Source organism: Rhineura floridana, chromosome 2 (assembly GCF_030035675.1).
Source record: "Rhineura floridana isolate rRhiFlo1 chromosome 2, rRhiFlo1.hap2, whole genome shotgun sequence".
In the NCBI taxonomy this organism is placed as follows: Eukaryota; Metazoa; Chordata; class Lepidosauria; order Squamata; family Rhineuridae; genus Rhineura; species Rhineura floridana.
This window is the reverse complement of record NC_084481.1, coordinates 159,947,941-159,967,275: the sequence shown is the minus strand read 5'-3', so window position 1 is coordinate 159,967,275 and position 19,335 is coordinate 159,947,941. Positions and strand designations below refer to the sequence as shown.

At 41.7% G+C, this 19,335-nt stretch overlaps 1 protein-coding gene across 1 annotated transcript; it reads left to right on the top strand.

The window, feature by feature from the left end:
• The first annotated feature begins 1,786 nt into the window (after positions 1-1,786).
• On the top strand, positions 1,787-14,695 carry ATP6V1D (ATPase H+ transporting V1 subunit D). The gene is made up of 9 exons (XM_061613181.1): positions 1,787-2,029; positions 5,768-5,885; positions 6,086-6,165; positions 9,577-9,644; positions 10,410-10,454; positions 11,123-11,226; positions 12,469-12,535; positions 13,322-13,400; positions 14,028-14,695. The coding sequence occupies exons 1-9, from the start codon at positions 1,989-1,991 to the stop codon at positions 14,164-14,166; spliced, it is 741 nt and encodes a 246-aa protein (XP_061469165.1). The 5' UTR covers positions 1,787-1,988; the 3' UTR covers positions 14,167-14,695.
• The last annotated feature ends 4,640 nt before the right edge of the window (positions 14,696-19,335 follow it).

The window sequence follows — 19,335 nt, the reverse complement described above, 5'->3', positions numbered from 1 at the left end:
AACTAAGCCCCATTTCCCCACAATTCCTAGTTCTTCTCTGTTCCCTACTTTTGCATTCCAGTCCCCCATGATTATCAGCACATCTTGTTTTGGTGTGTGATCAATTTCCTCCTGTACTTCTGCGTAAAATCTCTCAAATTCTTCTTCTGCGTTTGATGTTGGAGCCTAGACTTGGATGTTATGTTAATAGGTTTCCCGTTTAATCTCATTGATACCACTCGCTCAGACCTTGTGTTGTAGCTCCTAATTGCTTTTGCTACATCACTTCTCACTATTAAAGCAACTTCTTTATTTCGTTTCTTCTTTATTTCTCATTTCCTGCATAAAATATTTTGTAGTTGCCTGACTGAAAATGTCCCATTTCAGTCCATTTTAATTCACTCACGCCAGGTATTGTAATGTTGATACGCTCCATTTCTTGCTTGACAATTTCTAACTTTCGCTGGTTCATGCTTCTCACATTCCATGTTCCTATTGTGTGCGTCGTACAACTCCGGACTCTCCTTTTGCGTCTGTGTGCATCAGCCTCTGGGCTTCCTTTCGGCTTTGACCCAACTGCGTCATTAGTCACAGCGCTACTCGTACTTGTCCTTTGTCCTTCCCCAGTAGCTCGGTGAGTGCCTTCTGACCTGGGGGTCTCATCTTCCAGCACTATCTCGTGTTGCATTTTGGATACTCTGTTCATAGGGTTTTCGTGGTAAGAGGTATTCAGAGGTGGTTTAGCATTGCCTTCCTCTGAGTTTGGATGCATCTTAGTCTGGTGTTTCAGCTTTGACCATCCGCCATGGGTGCCCCTGCTAGGAGTCTAGCCAGTGGAGGCAGAGTGCCTGGATATCTCAGGCTGTAACCCTCACTGTACTCTTACCTGGAACGGAGTCCACTGTTCATAACAGGTACAACTGAGATTTGTTTGGATTTTTAGCCAAAAATCCCCTCACAAACCAGGCTGTAGGAAATATCAGTCTACCGTAAATGAAAGTGCTACCCTATTCCCATCAGATCCTCCCAGAACAAATTCAGTGCTGTTGCATGTATATTATTTATTTATACTATTTCTATGGCCATTAATATTTAAAAATACCTCCAAGCAATGTAAAGAAAGTAAAAAAATCTAGAACCCTAGTAGTCCATTGATTTGCATGTCGCCATACTGCTTTTTAAATGTTTCAAAACTTAAAGGAGGGAAAAATCAAAATTTTGCACACTAAATAAGAACTGAGTGAGAAACTGCAGAAACTCTTTGCTGAAATTTTCTGTTTGGTGGCGGGAGCGGGAGGACACGCTCCTACTATCCAGTCACACTTAAACTAAAATCCTGGATGTCTCCGCAGTTTTTTGTATAATTTTCTCTTCTGCTCCAGAAAACCAAAGAAACAAATAAGGAATCTAGAATTTAAACCGCCTGTGTGAGTCTAAAATGCAAACCAACATACAAAATATATGGTGTAATTGGAAACCGCTTTGATTTTTTTCGTTATGAATAACGGCATATAAATACTTTTACAAAATAAGCTTCCAAGACAAAGAATAAATTGATCTTATTAAATAGAATCCAAAGGACAGAACGACGCCATCATTGGGAATATAATAACCTTTCTATTTTTAGTGGAAATTCACTTGTGCACTACTCCCTATTTTGTTCTATTTCTCTTTGACATATAATCGCCGAAGTCTCCGCAGACCATAGATTTTCTTAAAAAGTTCTTCCATATTGAACTCTATATTTTTGCCGGGTACAGACACGTGACTTCCGCCGCCCTGAGCACAGCGACGAGTTGAACACCAACGGCTTAAGGAAAGTCCTCGCGGAGGCCCCGTCTTCTCCTCCGTGAGGGGCAGGGGGCGGGGTTTAGTTGTAGGAAGCGGAAGCAGAGGCCGGGCTGCCCTTGGTAACCAAGAGGAGTCACGTGACGTGTGAGAACGCAGCTGAGGGAAGGAAGGAGCAAGCGGTGTTTCTTTAGTGATCTCCATCGAGCGCTCCGGGCAAGATGTCAGGCAAAGACAGGATCGAGATCTTCCCTTCGCGGATGTGAGTGGCGCTTTTCTTCTAGCTCTCTGGCTCGCTCCTTTCGGGGCGCTCCTTGATGATGGATGGGACCAGGCAATCCTTGCCTGTGGGCCCCATAGCCTGACACTGTGTATGCTGAGGGAGTATTACTCTCAAATTCAATCTGCCATGGATGAGTTAGTCCTTAACACCTTTTTGCCATCCTCTCGCTGTCACGGTGATAGCAACGTGCATTTTCACACTCTTGTCAGAGCAGGCAGATTTGTAAAGTAGGTGTGTAATTATCGCTATCCAGTGACCCTAAGAGCCCAATGAATGGTACCTATTCTGGATTGCACAACTTGGAATTAAAGAATGTGGCGTTTTGGTGCAGTGGTTAAGGTGCTGGACTACGACCTGGGAGACCAGGGTTGGAACCCCCACACAGCCATGAAGCTCACTGGGTGACCTTGGGCCAGTCACTGCCTCTCAGCCTCAGAGGAAGGCAATGGTAAACTACCTCTGAATACCACTTACCATGAATCTGGGGAGGAGAAGAGAAAGAGTGGATTGCTTGGTGGGGTTTGAGAGAGTTGTTTGCCAGGAGAGAGTGAAGAAGGAGGGAGGTGGAGTTCGGATTAGTATTGAGTAAAACCATATGCTTATGTGCCTTAAGAAGAAATCTTGTTAATCTTGTTAGCTTTGTTATCTGTAATAAATACTTAATTTGGTTTACCAAAGGCCTGATCCTTGGCTGGGGTTTCACAGACCAGAAGGGAGGGTAAGATAATGACCAAGGCTGAAGGGGAACTGTAACAAATGGTGGCAGCGGTGAAGAGAATAACAATACCAGTATTCAGAGTCTCTGGGAATACTAGTATTGGGACGTTACTGGTGGTTGCCTAGCAGGGGGATCTGTTGAGATCTGTGCTAGAGCGGGGAGAGAAATCATAAGAGAGAGCGGTCTGGACTGGTGGAGTCCCTGGTGGTGCCTAGAGACAGGCAGTAACCACGAGCAGGTAGGAACCTGACAGGGAGAGCCAGGGAAGGACGCATCATTGGGTCGCCATAAGTTGGAATTGACTTGAAGGCAGTCCATTTCCATTTTCCGACATGGGGTGCAGGATTGAAACTCTTGTTGCAAATTCTTGTTTAAATCCCTTTGTTCTTACTCAGATATTCATTGGCCTTGTGTGGGGATTTTACTCTTGGTTAATATTGATCTGTGTTATGTTTAGAGGGTTGTGGGGAGAATGAATTAGAATAGAAGTATTTTTACCTATCATATAAAAATCCTTCCTTCAGACAAAGACTTGTGGAGTTAAAAATGTGGAAGTGAAATCTGAGTTATTTTCAGGTCAAAACAGCCCATGCTTTGTCATATAGTCATATGTCTTTGACAACTATGGAACAGGATTGTCGGTTTCTCTTAATATGAAATGTTTGGAATGTGTCATAGCAGGGACACTGGAGAATTATTTCTAATATATTTGTATTAGATAGACTTTCTTTGTAGGAAGAGGATTGTAGGATCGAGCAGTGTTAAAAGGACCAGGGGAAGAAAGCCTCCAAGTGATGCTTAGAAATAGAAAGCTTATTCTAGTACATAGGATTGCAGCCTTAGTAATTCTAAAATAGTAATTACAAAAAAGTAATTGTGTTTAGTTTTCAAACTGAATTTTGAGTTGGAGGACTGAACTTCCTCATGGGCGCTCTTAGTTTGAAGTTTGTAACTCTTCTTTGTCTTTTCTGGGCCATAAATTTTACTTCTAGTATCTAGACTGGCATTTTCTCATTTATACACATTGCAGTACTGTTCTGTTTACTGGAAGTACCATTGATTTTGGTGGCTGTATGTTAGATTGCAGCCCTGCAGTACAATCCTGGGCAGAGTTGGGTGTCTCTAAGTCTGTTGATTTCATTGGGTTTAGGCGTGCCTAACTGTATAGAATTTTTAAGCTGTTGGAGCAGAGATGGGGAACCTTTGACCTTCCAGATGCTGGTGGAGTCCAACTCCCATCATCCCTGACCATAGGCTGTTCAGGCTGGGGCTGATGAGAGTGGGACTCCACCAACATCTGGATGGCTGTTGCTTCCCCAGCCCTGTGTTAGAAAGGTTTGCAATTGATACTCTGTGCAATAGGAGTGCAATCCTATGCATGTCTATGTAGAAGTAAGTCCCATTGAGTTCAAAGGGACTTACATCCAGGTCAATGTGTATAGGATTGCAGCCTAAGTATCCCTATTTTTCAGGTTTTGCTGAACACTGAGTGCATAATTAGTAGAAAGCTTTCTTATTCTGATTGGATAGAATCATAGAGTTGGAAGGGGCCTAGAAGGCCATCGAGTCCAACCCCCTGCTTAATGCAGGAATCCAAATAGGCTGCTGCTGTTGCTAGCTCGATCCTTTGGAATACTTGGGTTGTATGCACTGCTTCCCCTTCCTTTCCTCTCTGCTCCCCCAAAATCTGCTCTGTAGCCCCCTCCCCAGTCCTCTGGAGTGATTTTCAGAGTGCCTAGGGAGCTGCAAGGGAGAGAAGAGGTAGGGGAAGTTTCATAGCATGAGCAGAATGGCAGTGTTGGATCCAGCCCTCTCTGCATAAACAGCCTTGTTTGAATGACTGTCCACCTGGTGGTAGTATTTAATTTATGACCTAAGAATGTTGGGAGGCCTGGAGTCGCATATAAGTGAACTTCCAGTACTAATAACTTATAATTTTAAGTATTTATTTCTTTATGTTTTGTGAAGAAGAAAGTGAACATGGCCACTTGGTTGCGAGTATGGATTCCTGTTGGCATAAATCTTATACAGATCAGCACACTTCCAGTATGTTTGCTAAATCTAGCCTGACATTCTTGATGGTAAACAAAACCATGTTTAGTGTCCACACATAGTTTTGCTGAATCTTGTTTCAACTAGTAAATGAGTTAGCCTGAGATACAGAGGCAGTCGTGCAAGCCAGTCAGTACAGGAATGCAAATGCCAAACTTTGCCGACATTTTGAAAAGTTTCCAGTTCTGTTCCTTAAGTTGATTTTCAGATTAGGCCATTTCATTGAGACTCATTGTAACTCTTTAAACAATTGACTTGAAATTTCCACACTCAGCATTTCCAGTGCTATTCAGAATTAGTACATTGTTAGGGCTCCAATTACTTTTCCTTGGAAATCGTGGGTGGAGACAGCAGTTACCCAACAGTCACAAATCACGCAAGTCAGGCAAATTTATAGAGTGAGTACAGGCAGTTGTACTCATCCTGAGAAGATTGCAAGCATGTTGAGAGCTAGTAGTGTCCAGCTATTAGGTGAGGCACATGTTTTTGCCTCCTTACTATGATTGGAAAAGTGAGATAGAGGGGTGTGATGTTTGGCTCATTATGTGCCAGTTTTCAGATAGCTACCATTGGTCAAAGGATTCCCTGTGCCCATGCTGCCATTCAAGCATTACCAGGCAGGTAGCTTTTCTAACCTGTACATGAAAAAAGTAGTACATGATGTAGCTCTCATTTTGGCTTGTGTTAATGGTAATAGAGGCGGTTCATAATGCCAAACACATTCTTGAGTGGGGAATGTATCATATGACAGAGCAGGGTTTTTTTTTTTGTAAAAATACTCATTGGTACTGAGAACCTGCACTTCTTTCTTTTTTTTTTGCTGCCCATGGCACCCATTTTGTTACTGTGACAGAGTTAAACTGATTCTGAAGTTCTCCCTATAAAACAGGATCATCTTCAGTGACAAGATTAAAAGTATTTCTCTGTCCCTTTTCTGAATTTGACAGGGCTCAGACCATCATGAAGGCCCGTTTGAAAGGAGCCCAGACAGGTCGCAACCTCTTGAAGAAAAAATCTGATGCTCTGACTTTGCGATTCCGGCAGATTCTAAAAAAAATTATTGAGGTAGGGGGCTTTAATATATTGGTTTTACTTAGAAATTCTTTAGTTTTATTTCATATCATATATGCTATTACAAGAGCAGGAATGCGTTTTTCTCTTTTTAAAACAAAAAACAAAACAGCCCCATGTCACACTTAACTCCCTTTGTCAGTAGTCACCTCAGTGCCGCCGTCTGAAAATATCCTTTTTTGTTCTATTTGCAGACAAAGATGTTAATGGGTGAGGTGATGAGAGAAGCAGCTTTTTCACTTGCTGAGGCAAAGTTCACAGCTGGAGACTTCAGGTAAGGCTCAGAAACGTAGGTGTAGTGGGTGGGGGCTTCCATGTGAGACACTGGGCCCTCTTCTCAAGACGTGAACTGTTGACCCCTTTCTGTTTGTGAAGGAGATTGAGATGAAAATTCCTGTGAGATGAAAAGGCAGAAGGCAAACCCATTGGAAATTAGAATTGTAGAGTTTGGAAGGGTCCTATAAGGCCATACAGTCCAACCCCCTGCTGAATGCAGGAATCCAGATTAAAGCATAACTGACAGGTGGCTGATGCCATTGTCATACCACCCTAACAGCTAGGATGTTTTTCCTGATGCTCAGTCGAAATCTGGCTTCCTGCAACTTGAGCCCATTATTCTGTGTCCTGCACTCTGGGATGATTGAGAAGAGATCCTAGCCCTTCTCTGTGTGGCAAACTTTCAAGTTCTTGAAGAGGACTCTCATATTTTCCCTCAGTCTTCTCTTCTCAAGGCTAAATATGCAAAGTTCTTTCATTCTCTCCTCATAGGGCTTTGTTTCCTCCCCTGATATTGCTTGTTGCCCTCCTCTGAACCTGTTCCAGTTTGTCTGCATCCTTCTTAACGGGCGGTGTCCAGAACTGGATGCAGTACTCCAGATGAGGCCTAACCAGTGCCAAATAGAGGGAAACTAATACTTCACATGATTTGGGAACTATACCTTTGTTAATGCAGCCTAAAATAGCATTTGCCTTTTTTGCAGCCACATCGTAGTCTTGGCTCATAATCAGCTTGTGATCAACAACAATCCCATATATTTCAAGAGGGTCAGCAAAGATAATCAGGCAGAAGAAAAATATGAGGGCAGAGAGTAGCACTTTGGAGTCTATCAAATCTAAAACCTTGCTTTTTCTGCTGATTGACAAATGACTCCTTGAGTTTCTGTGGCTTTATGTTATGGTAGGAGCCATTACTTACTCTTTTAAATTAACCTATGCTGCGTAAGAACATGTTTTGAATACTGATCAACATGGGTTTGGTGTGGTGATTGCTTTGAATGCTATTAAAATGGCAGTTTACTATATTATGACTTTATATACATTGTAGGAATATTCTGCATCCATAAAATGTAACTGCCTATTTTGCAGGTGTAAATCATCCCAACTATCACATTTACGGATAACAAAAATGTAACTGCATCTTTTACTGGTTCAAGAGCTTGAGACATCAGTTCAGCTTAGTATCTGAAAAAGAAGTATCTCCTATAGTTGATACTTGGTAGGATAGCAAGATACTGTGTCCTGTATGCACTTTACTGTGATTAAGCTCCAATATTGGGTCTTATGTCTGAGGAAACATACATAGGATTGTGCAACACAGAATCATAGAATAGTAGAGTTGGAAGGGGCCTATAAGCCCATCAAGCCCAATCCCCTGCTGTCTGCAGGTACCCAACTTACAGCATGTGCTCAGTTTTTTAAAAAAATAACTGTGTACATTGTGTTAGTACTAGGTATAACTTCCAGAAAACATAAGAACATAAGAACATAAGAACATAAGAAGAGCCTGCTGGATCAGGCCAGTGGCCCATCTAGTCCAGCATCCTGTTCTCACAGTGTCCAACCAGGTGCCTGGGGCAAGCCCGCAAGCAGGACCCGAGTGCAAGAACACTCTCCCCTCCTGAGGCTTCCGGCAACTGGTTTTCAGAAGCATGCTGCCTCTGACTAGGGTGGCAGAGCACAGCCATCATGGCTAATAGCCATTGATAGCCCTGTCCTCCATGAATTTGTCTAATCTTCTTTTAAAGCCATCCAAGCTGGTGGCCATTACTGCATCTTGTGGGAGCAAATTCCATAGTTTAACTATGCGCTGAGTAAAGAAGTACTTCCTTTTGTCTGTCCTGAATCTTCCAACATTCAGTGTGCCGTCCTTCTCCAACACTCCCTCTCCCTCTCTCTGCCATCCCTTTCATGGGATTTGGTGGAGCCTGAACTACCCTCTGGGGCTGCAGTAATCTGCAGTGATTTGCTCTCACTTGCTTATTTGCCAGTTCTGGAGGTGGGGGTTGGGTATGGGTGGAAGTACTCTTTATTTCCTTTTCAGGGCTCTTGCTGTGTCCACTCAAGAAGCAGCTGGGTGCAGGGGAGTCCTCAGGGGGGGTGCTGCAGACAGTGAGGAGGGCAGGCACCCTCCCCTTGGATTTTGTCCCTCAGCAGTGCAGCTTGTGCTCACAGGGAAGAGCAGTGCTCCCTTCTGAATCTCAGTGCCTTGGAAGAGCTCTGGCTGGGTACCCATCTTCATGCACCCTCCCCAAATGTGCACAGTGTAATTTCCTCCGTCACCTATTACTTTGGACAGCTGCTTCACCTGGTGCCACTTGCAAGAATTAAATCTAAACATGTATTCAATCAATAGCCATCTGTCTCTTGCACTGGACAACGCAAAAGCAGTATATCTACATCCACTGTAGGCAAAGTCCAAGTGATACATCTGTCTGTCTCTTCCAGCCATAGTGATGCCTACCGGCTTTATAACCTGGATGTCTTTGGATACAAGATTCACAGCAAAATGGGCATTTATGGTTCTGTGCCCTTGCTCTTGGCACACAAGCCTGATAGAACTATTGGGATCTTCTGGCTGAATTCTTCAGAAACTCTGGTGGAGATTGTCTGTCCTGAATCTTCCAACATTCAGCTTCTTTGAATGTCCACGAGTTCTAGTATTATGAGAGAGGGAGAAGAACTTTTCTCTATCCACTTTCTCAATGCCATGCATAATTTTATACACTTCTATCATGTCTCCTCTGACCCGCCTTTTCTCTAAACTAAAAAGCCCCAAATGCTGCAACCTTTCCTTGTAAGGGAATCGCTCCATCCCCTTGATCATTCTGGTTGCCCTCTTCTGAACCTTTTCCAACTCTATAATATCCTTTCTGAGATGAGGTGACCAGAACTGCGGCTGCACCATAGATTTATACAATGGCATTATGATATCGGCTGTTTTATTTTCAATACCTTTCCTAATTATCCCTAGCATGGAATTTGCCTTTTTCACAGCTGCCGCACACTGGGTCGACATTTTCATCGTGCTGTCCACCACAACCCCAAGGTCTCTCTCCTGGTCGGTCACCGCCAGTTCAGACCCCATGAGCGTATATGTGAAATTCAGATTTTTTGCTCCAATATGCATAATTTTACACTTGTTGATATTGAATTGCATTTGCCATTTTTCCGCCCATTCACTCAGTTTGGAGAGGTCTTTTTGGAGCTCTTCGCAATCCCTTTTTGTTTTAACAACCCTGAACAATTTAGTGTCATCAGCAAACTTGGCCACTTCACTGCTCACTCCTAATTCTAAGCAAAGAGATTGGAAATTGCACCTACACATCTTTTGAATACTTACTAATGCTTACATGTGAGAATGTATTGCATATGTTCTTGCAAAACGAAAGTTCATTTGTTTTTACAGTACTACTGTGATACAGAATGTGAACAAAGCTCAAGTCAAGATCAGAGCTAAGAAAGACAATGTAGCAGGTGAGTGTCTTGTAGCTAAGCATAATATACCCACATTATAAGTCTTGGAAAGCCTTAACGTTACTCATTGTGGTTTGTAATAGGATCAGAGAGTTGGAAGGGATATTGGAGGTCACCTAGTTCAACCTCCTGCTCAATGCAGATCTGAGATCTGGGATGCAACTACAGCATTCCTGATAGATTGTTATCCAGCTACTGTTTAAATACCTCCAGCAAAGGAGAGCCCGCCATTTCCCGTGGTAGTCTGTGATACTGGCAAAACAGCTGTTGCCATTAGGATGTTCCTCCTAACGTTTAGCCAAAACCTGTTGGTTCTAATCCTGGAGCAACATGAAATAAGACCGTTCCATCGGTTGTGCAGTGGCTTTTCAGATATTTGAAAACCATCATGCCTCACCTTCACTTTCTCTTCTCCTGCCTAAGTATACCTAGCTCTTTCAAGTATTCCTTGTCGGATGGTTCCCATACCCCTCACCATCCTGCTTGCCCTCCTCTAGACACCCTCCAGGTGTCCCTCTTAAAATGTGGTTCCTCTTACACACCTAACTTCAGAGGATACTTTCTGGTTTGTTTAAGCCACTGCTTCCCATGACATCTGAAACTGGAAATTGTGGTTTAAATGCTCCCTATAAACCAGGATTGTATCAGCTTTAGCTCCTTATAAGGGTACAGTCAGGAGCCATAAGAGAAAACTAGATGGAGGCTGGAATGGAAATTAGGAAATATAACTTGTTAATTACACAAGTTGTGGTGTGGCTTTTACAGGTGTGACCCTTCCTGTTTTTGAACATTACCAAGAAGGAGGTGACAGTAAGTAAAAAGTGATTTTTCTTCTCTTTATCTCAAGAAGCTTTGGTGTGAACCCAAATTTACTAAGCTATGTTTGAGAGCCCTAAAAACCATATTTTTCTGTCATTGGCCTGCGATATAATAGACTGTGGTTATGTCAGGTTTTTACGGCTTTCCAGTAAGCATTCATCAGTTTTTATCTCATAGAGTTGGTTGCTTTTAGGTACTGGAGGAGAGGTTAACATGTGGAAGCTGATAGGAGAAGCTGCGAAATCTTTCCACTATCCTTTGAGCACCTGGTGCCTTTTAAATGGAATCCTGAGCTTTGGGAAGTAATAGAAAGTGTTGCTATTTTCTTTAGTTTGGTCAAAATTGCATTATTTGGGAAATATCTGAAGGGTCCCCAACCGTCAATTAGATTTTGAGGGTGCAGTGGGAGGAGATGGGGAAATGCTATTGCATGAGGGGAAATTCATTTTGCAAGTGACCTGACAGCATTGGACATCACCCTTTATAATTATTTGTATTTTCCATATTGGAACTGGAAATTGAGATGAGTGGCTTGGCATTTCTGTCATGCTTGGAACCATCCTCCACTCTCTAATGTCTTTTGGTGATTTAGTGTTCTGTTTGGAGGTTGACTTTTCTTCGTAACGCAACCGCTACCTGTATCGGATGAATTGTTTCAGGTTATGAACTGACTGGTTTAGCCAGAGGTGGGGAACAGCTAGCCAAACTGAAAAGGAACTATGCCAAAGCAGTAGAACTTCTTGTGGAATTGGCCTCCCTGCAGGTAGGTGAAGACAGAAAACTGTCAAAAGGACCTCTGGTATGGCTACGTTGTCGGACATCAAACAAAGGATTGTAGCTCAGTGGTACAAACCTTTCAAAGGGAAGGGCCATAGCTCAGTGACAGAGCATCTGCTTTGCATGCAGAAGGCCCCAGATTCAGTCCCTGGCATCTCCAGGTAAAGCTGGGGATGTACCTAGTCTGGAATCCTGGAGAGCTGCTGCTACTCAGTGTACACAGTACTGTGCTAGGTGGACCAGTAGTCTGACTCAGTTTAAGGCAGCTTCCTATGTTCCTTTGCTCTAAAAAAATATTATTTTTGTGAGGTTTTTTTTAGCATCTCCTCCCTTTTCTGACACATTTATTTATTTATTGTATTTGTATACAGCCCCATACCCAAAGCGCTCTGGGCGGTTTACAGTAACATTCACCTGCACTTGTTTTAAGATACCCTATGAGTGCGAGAGGGAACTGTGTTCTGTGCTCCACCTAGATTGTACAGTGCTACCTGGGAGTGGCATTGGAGTAGGTGTAGCTAAGTGGCTTTAGATTGCAACCTTAGGACTTGACTTGATCTTGACTGATTAGGTGGTAATTGCACAGACTCCCACCTTGTTTCACTAGGATCTTGCTATATTCTAACATCTTTGAAAGGAGCCCACCACTTTTTTGTAGGTTTGTTGAATCTGCCTATCAGTTTGTACAACACTGTGTGCTCACTTTTGTGTGCATGTGTGGATATATATGTTGTACAGTCACCCCCTCCCAAGGTCACTGTAACAGCATAAGCTATAGAATCTTGAGTAAGAGTTTACCAACACATCCACTTCCCACCTTACAAATATTTATGTATTTATTATTTGATTTATAACCTGCCCTTCCTCCCAGCAGGAGCCCAGGGCTGCAAATATAAGCTAGAATGTTGATAAGTCAGCCCTGGGAGCAGTGAAGCAAGCCTGTTTCTGTTTTGCCATTTCCCCCCAAACTAGGCTGGTGTATAAAAAGCTGTACTAGCAAGTTTGGAAGACTACACTCTCAGTAAATACTGTGTTTAGGGAAGCTTGCATATGAAATACTGGATGAGTGACTAAACCTGCATGATGCCAGATCAGTTCATCTTTGTTAGTAATGAAAGTCCCATATATTTATGGGCATGTCTCTGCTCAGGTCCTAGGAGCCAACCCACCATGCTTTTTGGCAAAAATAATGTCTCATTTTGTACTGATTTTTTTTTCTTTTATGTAGACTTCGTTTGTTACACTAGATGAAGCTATCAAGATAACCAACAGGCGTGTGAATGCTATTGAACATGGTAAGTCAAAGGACATAATCCTTGTCATTTTCCTTCAGATGTCCTGGACTACAACTCTTGGGGATGTTTGTAGCCCCAAACATCTGGAGGGCATCAGGCTGGGAGAGGCTCCCTGAGATGCTCTTGAGCATAGATAGGCAATGTTATCTAACTATGGGCAATGACCTGGACTAGTGATACTATGCAAATCTTGGAGAAGAGATTGCAGCCACTTTTCTCCTCGCCAGTCCTTTTTGCCTAGCATGCTATGTGAACCAGGCCTGTATGGAGAGCAGCGGTCCATATCTGTACTTGCTGTGAAATTGGTGTCTGCCCACTTTAAATTGGGTAGTAGCTTATGCTCTCTAATATACATCCTCTTACCACCATGGGATTCAGAGTTGTGATGGAAGGTTTTTCTAAGATCCCATTTCATAGCACTACCTTTGAAGAGGTCAGAATCCAGAAGAATCAGTTCCATAAAATGACATTTTTTCCACAAACATTTCAGAACATATTTCAATTTTCAGTCTTTTCATTCCAATAATGTACTGGAAACCTCACTTTTTGAGCAGGAAATCTGAGACTGGAAGACCAAGCAGTGCCTCATGGAGTGTATTTTGTTTATTTCTATTCAGTGTGTGTGCTCTCTCTTGCACATATATGTTACGTGTTTAAGATCAGGTTGCTGCAACTTGTGCATGTTACAGTTCAGAAACATGGGTGTCAGTCACCAGAATAATTAGCTTTTTTCATGGCTGCCCTCGAGTTTCTATATTTATTAATAGCACTTCTACTTTTTCATAGTGATTATTCCCAGGATTGAACGTACACTATCTTATATCATAACTGAATTGGATGAGCGAGAGCGAGAGGAGTTTTACAGGTGAGTGATTTCACAATCCAAAACCAGAGAATTTTGAATCTGAAAAATATTCTTAGTTCATAGTTGTGCAAGATAAGAAAGATAACATCAAAATTCATATTGCATCAAAATGCATCAAAATATGCATCAAAATGCATATTGGTTGCATTTTTTTCTGTACTTTCAGAGCATCTGAAAGAACGGAATTATGTGGAGAAATACAAGTGTGAACTGAGTTGTACATAGGTATAGTCAGCAGCTGCTGAGACCAGTGTCCATGATCACAGTTGTACTTTTCCTGCCCTCTGTGGTCTTGGGAATAGCTGTTGACCACTGCAAGCTGTGGGTGGAATCCAATTGGTGCCTTTGTGGTCACAATCTTTTGATGCAGTGCATGTCTCTGTGCACCAGGCCGCTGCAGAGAATGGGATGCCCATGTATACTTCCTGCATCCCTGTCTAGCTGTCCCTTTTCTGCTTGGAGATTGTCCTAGCCTTTTCAAATTCTTGGTGAAACTGGTAATAAATCCAGATAAGATCTTTTCATATTTCCTATGGTGTGTGTATGTGTGTGTGTGAAGAAAGGAAACGAGTCAGCTATTATCTGCCCACCAGCTTTAGCAATAATTTAGACTTTTTTGCTCTGCAGATTAAAGAAGATCCAAGAGAAGAAGAAGATACTGAAAGAAAAGAATGAAAAACAGCAAGCGCTGCGGAAAGCTGCTGGAGAGCATGAGCCTGCCAATTTGCTGGCAGAAGAAAAGGATGAGGATCTTCTTTTTGAATAGCTGTGTACATCTATCTGTACAATGCAGGACTCAGCAGTGAGTTTGAGATACAGTTCTGGACACGTTGTAGCATTTTGTTTGGTGTATTAGCCTGCATTCTCCACTCTGGATTTATTCCAGGATTTTTTTCTATTGTGGAAAACAGCTAATATTTGTCCACTGGATACATGCATGAAGTAGAAACACTTCCAGTTCTACTTACCTCCATTTCATTTAGTTGGCAGAGAAGAACTGAAAGTTTTGCTTCTGTTGTTCTTTCTGCCATACTTAGGCTTCATTTTTTTCATATACTGCCAGATTTTTGTGAGCAAAGTTACTGTTTTGATCTGTTTTGTGTTCACAAGTGACAGCAAATACAACAACCTTGCAAATCTATTAAACGAACAGGATTTTTTCAAAACCTGACCAAAAAAATCTGTGTGCTTATCATACTTTGTTCCTTTTTTTAAAAAAAGGAACTGCTTCTGTTCGATGTTGAATCCGCCGAATCATCTGCTTGTGCTGAAAAATCAGTAAAGGAATCTGTCTACACTTGTGTTGCGTAATTTTTGTAAAACACTCATGAAATCTTCAAACTAGGTAGATGAGAACAACCTGACTGCACAGATTTTCTTTTCTTTCATTTGAGCAAGTATTCTATAGTTAAATGATCTCTGAAGTAGCTGGAAAAAGGCCTCTCTCTGTCATTCTTTGTCATACAGTGCATGCTTATTTGGCCTGCAATTTGACAGTAAGTTGTGATTCTCTATGCCTAGCAATCAGGTTGAAAAGCATGTTGTAATATCATGCCACTTGATAAGTGATCCTATACAATAGAAGGATATTAATCTTTATGGAATATGGGTTAAACATAATGTGATTCTGCCCTTAGACTGTGATCAAAAAAGGTACAATCATTTTACTGTTACAACTGAAGGTGCATTTACATGGGCATATAAGCTTAGCATTCTGGATACTCTGTTCATATGGTTTTCGTGGTAAGAGATATTCAGAGGTGGTTTACCATTGCCTTTCTTAGTCTGGTGTCTCAGCTGACCATTCTGCCTTGGGTGCCCCTGCTAGGAGTCTAGCCTCTTGGTGTAGACTCCTGATGGCATTGCTCTTAGATTCTTCGACACTCTCAAACCCACTCACCATGTTAAGGTGTGCATTCTAGAGGGCATCCAAAATGCAACACAAGGTAGTGTTGGAAGATGAGACACCCAGGTCAACAGGCACTCACCAAGCTACTTGGGAAGAACAAAGGACAAGTACGAGTAGTGCTGTGACTAATGACACAGCTGGGTCAAAGCCGAAAGGAAGCCCAGAGGCTTATGTGAGAAGCATGAACCAGGGAAAGTTAGAAATTGTCATGCAAGAAATGGAGCATATCAACATTACAATACTTGGTGTGAGTGAATTAAAATGGACGGAAATGGGACATTTTCAATCACGCAACTACAAAATATTTTATGCAGGAAATGAGAAATTAAGAAGAAACGGGCTTGCTTTTATACTGGGAAGTGAAGTAGCAAAAGCAATTAGGAGCTATAACACAAGGTCCGAATGATATCAATGAAATTTAACGGGAAACATATTAACATAAACATCATCCAGGTCTATGCTCCAGTGGCAAATGCAGGAGAAGAGGAATTGGAAAGATTTTATGCAGAAGTACAGGAAGAAATTGATCACACACTAAAACAAAATGTGCTGATAATCATGGGGGACTGGAATGAAAAGTTAGGGAACAGAAAAGAACTAGGAATTGTGGGGAAATGGGGCTTAGGAGATGGAAATGAAGCAGGAAAAAGAATTGCTGAATTCTGTGAAGCCAATAATTTGTTTCTTGCAAACACATATTTTGAACAACTGAAAAGATGACTGTACACATGGACATCACTAGATGATCAATATAGGAATCAACTTGAGTATATGATAGGCAGCAGAAGATTGAGAAGTTCCATAATTTCTGCAAAAACAAGACCAGCAGCAGACTGCAGTACAGATCATGAACTGGTAATATTGAAAATCAGAGTAAAGCTAAAGAAGACCACCAAATGCTAAAATACAATTTAAATAACATCCCAGAATAATATAAAGATCAAATAAGGAACAGATTTGAGGTTTTAAACTTAGTTGACAGAGAACCAGCACTGTGGAGTGAAGTCAGAGACATTATCAGGGAAGAATGCAAAAAGACAATACCTCTAGTTAAAAAGAAAGACCGCAATGGATGACTGAAGAAACTCTTAAAACGATTCAAGAGTGAAGGAAAGCAAAAGCAAAAGGAGACAGAAACATGATTAGAACCCTAACTGCAACTATACAGCGGCTAGTATGTAGGGACAAAGAGAACTAATTACAATAGTTATTGTATAGAAGAGGACAACAAAAAGGGTAGAACTAGAGCCCTATTCCAAAAGGTTAGAGAAATTAAAGGGGAATTTAAACCAAGAGTAATAACGGAAGCACACTGACTGACTGAGATAAAATAAAAGGAAGATGAAAGCAATACACTGAAGAACTCTATAAAAGAGAGTGTGCTTTATAGATTACAGCAAAGCCTTTGACTGTGTAGATCATGAAATACTATGAAATGCTTTAAAAGAAATGGGGGTGCCATAGCATGTGATTGTCCTGATGCGCAACCTATACTCTGGACTAGAGACAACTGTGAGGACGGAATATGGAGGAACTGATTGGTTTCCATTGGAAAGGGTGTGAGGCAGGTGTATTTTATCACCCTATTTGTTTATATGCAGAACATATACGGAAAGCAGGATTAGACCAAGATGAAGGAGATGTGAAAATTGGAGGGAGAAATATCAATAATTTAAGATATGCAGATACCATACTCTTAGCAGAAACCAGTAATGATTTGAAATGAATGCTGATGAATGTTAAAGGGGAAAGCACAAAAGCAGGACTACAGCTGAACGTCAAGACTAAAGTAATGACAACAGAAGATTTATGTAACTTTAAAGTTGACAACGAGGACATTGAACTTGTCAAGGATTATCAATACCTTGGCACAGTCATTAACCAAAATGGAGACAAAATCAAGAAATCAGAAGGCTAGCACTGGGGAGGGCAGCTATGAGAGAACTAGAAAAGGTCCTCAAATGCAAAGATGTATCACTGAACACTCAAGTCAGGATCATTCAAACCATGGTATTCCAGATCTCTATGTATGGATGTGAAAGTTGGACAGTGAAAAAAGCGAGTAAGAGAAAAATCAACTCTCTTGAAATGCTAAAATTATGAAACCGAGGTTATCATAGTTTGGACACATAATGAGAAAAGACAATAATGCTGGGGAAAACAGAAGGGTGTAGAAAAAGAGGAAGACCAAACGAGATGGCTTGATTCCATAAAGGAAGCCACAGACCTGAACTTACAAGCTCCGAATAGGGTGGTTTATAACAAATGCTACTGGAGGTCGCTGATTCATAGGGTCACCATAAGTTGTAATCGACTTGAAGGTGTATAACAACGAGCTTAGTACAAAGATGTCCCCAGCCTCTCTTTATACTTTGGAGGGGGAATTAGCACCTTTAGCATTGCCTACTTACACAGCTATGGTGTTGTGGTACCCTCCTGTGCTTCATGCATTAAATGTTTCTAGTTTTACTGAATTAAGAGGGTAGGAGGCTCCTGGGGTAATCTGTTCTAATTTGTCCCCCGCGTGCTGTGGTTTATGTCCTTTATGATATCTGGAGGGGATTTGCCTTAATTTAGTAGTGTAGTGGCAAATTCAGAAGTGCAAGCTCTCTTCATGATAGTCATGCTTCCTTCTAAGATTATACAATAAAATGAGCTTTATTCTCTCTTCCTTGTTTGGAGAACTTTCCCTTTCTGATGCACTACAATGACCAATGCAGATCTCCATGTGTTGCCTTTCAGCTAGATCTATTGTTTTCTGTGCATGTACAAGGGCAAATGCACTAAGATGCTATCAGGTAAGGAACTTCCTTTGCTGAGTTTCCCTGCTTGGTTGTCACACTAAGATTAGGAGAAACTGCATTTGGGTAGAGCAATGAGCTTTGGGAAAGTTAAGCATGGAACTTCCTGATCCAAATTTCTGGTGTTGGCTGCACCTCTCTCTCTGTCTCTCTCTCTCTGGCATATTCATTTGCATTTCACTTTACCATGCATGACATACATCTATATCATTTAAAGCTAAAACACCTTCTTTCTCTCTCACACACACACATATACTCTTCCCCTTAAATGTATTTTTTCTCTCTTTACTTCCTCCTCCCGGCTTTGGGCTGGAACAAAACTAAACGCCTTTTCCCTCCCCCCCTTTTGGCTGCTGGGTTGAGAATAAGATCCTTGTTGACAAACAAACTGGAGGGCATGCAGCAGAGAGAGCGAGAATGCCTCCTTCAGCCAAAGTTTTCCTCTCCTCTACCATCTCTTCCATTTTCATTTGGTTGCTCTTCATTGTCATCTCCACACTCCTCAGCTCTTCCTAGACGCACTTTCTTCCTCACCAAGACATCCCTAGGAGCCAATCAACATGAAAGGGCAGTGTGTTAGCTACTGAGAAAACTCTTCTCAGTTGTCCGCTTGCCTTCTGTCATTCTGATTGGCTCCAATCAGCAGGACAGGATGCTATAGTTTTGAAATAACACCTTTTTGAACTAATAACTTGACATACATGTTATACCTGATGAGGTCTACAAGTGTGCAAGCTTTCAAAACAATCTGATAAAATTTGCCACAGGTGCAGCAGGTTACAAAATGCTAGAATTGTCCCTTTCTATTTCAATTTTTATACAGGTACACTATATTTTTCCTAATTTTGGTGAGAACTATTGGCACACTTTATTCAGGCTTGCTGAGAGAGACACACTTTCATTGGTTTAAAGTTCTGAGCACTGGTTCAAACGTTAAGGTTTTCCAACCTCATTAAAGCCTATGGCAGCAACCAATGTTTAAAAAATAGTGTGCCCACCCTAAAAATGTTGAAGTGAAAAATTATTGCAGTGTTTGCAGAGAGCCACCTTGTGTGTGCTACATAGTGATGCGGTATTAAACTAGGGCTTGCTAACCTTGTTGGTCTGTGAGCACATTTGGAAACTTGACAAAATGCTGTTGGTACTATACCCCCTCACACACCTCAACTCCTCCCCCAACTTTCAGAACGGAGAGTTGTCATGCTGTTGTTTGTTTAAAACAAAC